The sequence below is a fragment of the Epinephelus moara genome, chromosome 2 (genome assembly GCF_006386435.1).
Source record: "Epinephelus moara isolate mb chromosome 2, YSFRI_EMoa_1.0, whole genome shotgun sequence".
NCBI classification, from domain to species: Eukaryota; Metazoa; Chordata; class Actinopteri; order Perciformes; family Serranidae; genus Epinephelus; species Epinephelus moara.
Window position 1 is genome coordinate 1,803,123 of NC_065507.1, and position 5,187 is coordinate 1,808,309.

Below are 5,187 nucleotides of genomic sequence, written 5' to 3' on the forward strand. Positions count from 1 at the left end.
AAAAAAAGGTAAGTTAGTGGACTTTAGATTTGAGATGACTTTGTCATGCATATCTGCTTGCATGTTAAAATAGTCAGTGTCACATTTCTGTGTTAGATTCTCTGTGAGGTTACCTGCCAGAGTGACATGGAGTGGCTGGCTCTCAGAGGAGAAGTTATGATAGAAAACATAATTGTGATAAACACAGCGATACTCCCCTCGGTGGGTGTGGTCTGCAGCAAAGAACAGGAAATGGGCGGAGTGATTGACAGCTGGCAAGGTGTAGTTCTGAGCTCTGTTGGAGGAGGTGGAGATAAGCTGGAAGTAGCCTCCTGGGAACTGTGGTTCAACAGAGCACCTGAGGGTGAAGTTGGAGCCCATGAGCACCTGGACCCCCTGCTGCTTGACATCAGAGACCCCGTCAGGGGAGGGACAGGAGGAGATGTTTGGTTCCGCCAGCAAGTCTGAGAACAAAAAGTGATTAGCTAAACTCGACCAAATCATGAAAATAGAGCCCAAGGAAGTAAAATCCCAGTGATTGGTTGCATTAAAAGCCTGTGGATAAACAACAGGTTGCTAGAAAACATCCACACTTACACTGTGCCTAAAAAGCTGCTGGAAACACAGCGATGCGTCAGTATAAATCCCTAACGTTTGGTACATAAGAAATCGCTGGAAACACAGCAATGACTGTTTTGTGGTCTTGAACAGTGGTCCACAGTCTCTCCTTGGTGTCCCACCATCCCCTCCACCTCCCCGTGACAAAGAGACCTCATATACTATGTCACTTTAGAAACACTGATATGATTCATATGAAAAAAAAAAAAGGTAATGTATTCACGGTCTGTTTGGCAACAGGATAAGCAAAGGAATGTAATGTAACATCGTCTTTACCATACAGTAGGTGTCATTAATTGTCTTACCTGTGCAGATGATTTTCAGGCCGGCAGAACTGCACGAATTCCCTCTAGTTGTCGTACATTCCTTCAGTGTCGATCTCGAGTCAACACAAGAGGAGTTGATCCACCACACAGTACTGACTAAATCCTTATTATCGGATTCATACGTTGAAAGAAAAGAACCACAATCGAGCTGTCTACACACTGCAGCTCCAGCTGAAGACGTATGATTCCATCCATGATCAATTTCAAACACAGATCTCCACTCTCTCTGGTTTTTCACCTCCAGTATTCCAGCACAGCGGCTGGCCTCTCCCACCAACCTGATATCACCTGGAGGATCTGAGCAAAGACATGAGAATAATTAGCAGAGGAAGTACGGCAGTACGGCACATCACAGCTGCAGCTCGTCTTCTACCTGAGCAGGTGAGTCCAACAGCTTTGCCAGGTGAGCAGGTGTTCCTCTCTGAGCCTGAGCTTCTACAGTCCAGGAAAGCAGACTCATGGCCTCCACACTGGAACTCTTTGGTCCACATTGGAGCCTCCACTTCTCCATAGAGCGCCCCCTGGAAGAATGAAGGAGGCCCACAGCCAAGCTCCCTGCAGACCACCTCTGCATCCTGCTGGCCAAAGTCTGCTTCACACACTGGGGACCATGATTGGTTAGACTCGTCTGACTTCACCTCTAGTCTGCCTGAGCACAGACTGGTCCCATCCACCAGCCTGACAGAGTCTGGAGAGACAGAAACAGAGCAACTTTATTGATGCTGCACTACAAAAATGGGGGCTGTGATAATAAGATCTGAATACACAGCAACCTGGATTACACACAGCAGGAGTAGCACAACAAGTTGTAATTATTTTTTGCTGCTTTGGGGACATCACTCTGAAGGATTTGTGCCAGTATAGAACACTTTGATACCTTGAGTTGAAATGGAGAGAGAGGCAGCACCCAGTTCAGTAGTTTGTCTTATTTTATTTAGCTTATTTTAACTTCTGTTTTATTTAGTTTTACTCTTTTTAAAATCTTTTTGTGACTTTTTATATTGCTTTTTGCTTCTTTTGATTGCAGATGTTTTCTTGATGGCTATTTGTAAACAATAACGTTGCAGGTTCTAAGACCAAAACATTTATCTGGAACTCACTAATTGCTCAGTGGAGCTCAGGGGAACTCCAGAGTAGCTGATTGGTTCATCACCACCAACAGTACTTGCCATCTTTTGACAGGTTTAAGCATCACAGACTGGTAATGAACACCAGAAATCAAGCATAATCTTTATTTGGATTTATATGATTATCAACGAAAAACAAGGTACACACCATTCCAGTAGATTAGTTAGTGTTGCAAGGGTCCCTGCTGGCCGTAGATGTCAAAATGACATCACAAAGATGTTGAACTCTCATGTTGCACAAACATTAAATTTCCGTTGCAATGACAATCGAATTGACAATATTATGTTGTGTGGACAATAACATTATGGTGATTCACAGATGTTGGGTTTTGTTCTTCACACCTTACGACTGAAAGTCATTAGTATTCTACATCAATTAACGTTACCATGAGATGTTGCCCAGACATTCAGTTTTGGTCCCCCCACATTGCAACCTAAATTCAACCAAATTTCATCATCAAAAGACATTGATGTCAGCTGGGCTAAGGTGACTATTGAAACAGCAGTAGCAGTAAACTGTATATTTCTCACTGTCAGGTGAAAGTCCTTTACAGTATTTTGAAGTAGTCATCTTCCAGTAACAGACCTAATTCTCTATCCTTTTACCAGTTTAAACTGGCAGATGTGTGACAGGCTGAGAAACTGTAAAGATTATGAGTAAATATTATTTATGGTGTTACCTGAGCAGGTTATCTCTTGGACGGTAAAAGAATATGAAAATTCTTCAAAACAATTTATCAGTGAAGATGCATCACAGTCAGGTTTGATTGCCCAATTTTCACTGGCGGACTCCCCTCTTTCTCTAAATGAAACAACAGAGCCACAGTCCAGCTCTCCGCAAACTATGCCTGCTAATTTTAGCAGGTTCCAGCTGTCCGCAGCCACTGGTTTCCATTCGTCGAGCCATTTCATCTCCAGCACGCCAGCGCACCGGTTGGCCCCTCCATTCAGCCTGACACCACCAGGTTCTGGGTAGAAACAAGACAGAAGCTTTGAATAGAAATTAAGTTACATCATCAAACAGACATGAACCAATGTGACAGTTGCGATGTCGGCAGGAAACACCTGGACAGTCCGCCAGCCAATTACAGGGCTGACACATAGAGACAGACAACCGTTCACATTCATATTCACACTCCAACTTCACTGTAAACTGACAGAGATGCACTGTCACTCAGAGCAGGCTGCTATGGCAAGCCGTTTTAACATTTAATCGCTAGACTGGATATTCATTACTGATATCTGCAACATAATTTTGCCTAGTCAAAACTCTTATTCAAGATATCCCTAATTAGATTTTGCCTAGTCAAAACTCTTATTCAAGATATCCCTAATTAGATTTTGCCTAGTCAAAACTCTAATTACAGATATCTGTAATTCATTTTTGACTAGTAAGATTCAAACTATTTTTGCCATTCATGTGTATTGGGTTTGTCATTACAGATATCTCCAATGTAGTTGCGGATATCTGCAACTGAATTGTGGATATCTGTAATTCCAGTTTGAGATATCTACAATTTAATTTTGACTAGTCATAATTCAAGTTCAAGATACCTTTAATTATCATCAATTGAAGATATCTACATGGTCCTTTCTAGATATCTTGAATTGAGTTTCAGATAGTCAGAATGANTGTAATTCAGTTTTGACTAGTCAGAATGACGTTACAGATATCTTAAATTAAAATTCATACTAGTCACAATGACATTCATACTAGTCAAAATGACGTTATAGATATCTATAATGGTAATTCCGGATAGTCGGACTTAGTGATTAAATGTTAAAACGGCTTGCCATAGGCTGCCCTTAATTATGCCTTACTTTCATATGGGGTCAGATCATTCTCATAATGAATGAACTCACGCAGGGTTTTTCACGAATGCACATGCTCTGGTTCACAGTTGTATTTTGGACTCACTAATGCACACAATCTGTTTCGCAAATGCACACGCTCTGCTTCACAAATATTATTTTGAGGCACACTTGTAATATAAATTCACAGATCATGCAAATTGCTCATTTACAAACTGCTTCTCATTTGTGAACCTCTCTACATTTGTGAGAGAAATCTGTTTGGTGAATTTTGAGACTCCCCTGACGTTGCAGGTCAACGAACGTCACCATTGGCTGATGAATCTGTCAATCAAATTTATGATTCTGATTGACAGATTCATCAGTTAATCAGGTGTGTTCGCTTTCAGCCAATCGTATGGCTCCTTACATTTTCTCCACACTTTTAAACCAATCGCAGAGCTACTGAGCTACTGTTTGCAGTGTTCAAACAAGACGCCCTAGACTGAAACGGTGGAAGAGACATGGATCAATCTCAACCTGTAAGTAACACATTTATCTTATTATCCCCTCGTTGTAAATAATGCAATGTTATTTAATTATAATGAGTTGAAGCATTCTGCTTAGCCAAGTAACATGTTTGAATGAACATAAACTATGAATACAGCCTTCCCGCCTTTTCGAAAATTTACCTCCATTCTTCTTAATGGCAGGGATTCCCATTTTTTCTGAAGCCCCCACTATTCTCCATATTGGGGACCAATATGGGGAATATTGGTACAGATCATGCACATCGCACATTCAGCGATGTGCATGATCTGTGAATTTATATTACAAGTGTGCCTCAAAATAATATTTTTGAAGCAGAGCGTGTGCAGTTCCGAATTTATATTACAAGTTTGCATAAAAATTATATTTGTGAACCAGAGCATGTGTATTTGTGAAACAGAGCGTGTGCATTAGTGAGTCCAAAATACAACTGTGAACCAGCGTGTGCATTAGTGAGTCCAAAATACAACTGTGAACCAGAGCATGTGCATTCCTGAAAAATCCTGCGTGAGTTCATTCATTATGAGACTGATCTGACCCTATACTATCAGCCCTAGTAAAATAGAAATGGGTGAGTTATAAAAAAAATGTAGCCCTCATACAGTTGTCATGAATGTTGAAATTGTGATGATTTTGGTTCCTGTGGTATGTTTTGGTGTTTGCTCTCTCTCCCTCCCCTCTTTTCTGTTCTGCAGTGCATGTGTGTGTCAGGGGGTGTGGCTGGCTTCTCCTGCAGCAGCAGATGAGGCACACCTGTCTTCACTCACCTCATCTTCCTGTCTACAAAAGCCTGGTCT

The 5,187-nt window shown here is 41.4% G+C and overlaps 1 protein-coding gene across 1 annotated transcript in view; it reads right to left on the reverse strand.

The window, feature by feature from the left end:
* The window catches only part of LOC126400799 (scavenger receptor cysteine-rich type 1 protein M130-like), a 17,149-nt gene that overhangs the window by 5,198 nt on the left and 6,764 nt on the right, over positions 1 to 5,187 (reverse strand). The window contains exons 6-9 of the mRNA XM_050061761.1: positions 2,899 to 3,018; positions 1,297 to 1,611; positions 903 to 1,220; positions 114 to 443 (exon numbers count right to left, since the gene is read on the reverse strand). Of these exons, the coding sequence (XP_049917718.1) occupies positions 114 to 443; positions 903 to 1,220; positions 1,297 to 1,611; positions 2,899 to 3,018 (1,083 nt within the window). The remainder of the gene's footprint in view (positions 1 to 113; positions 444 to 902; positions 1,221 to 1,296; positions 1,612 to 2,898; positions 3,019 to 5,187) is intronic.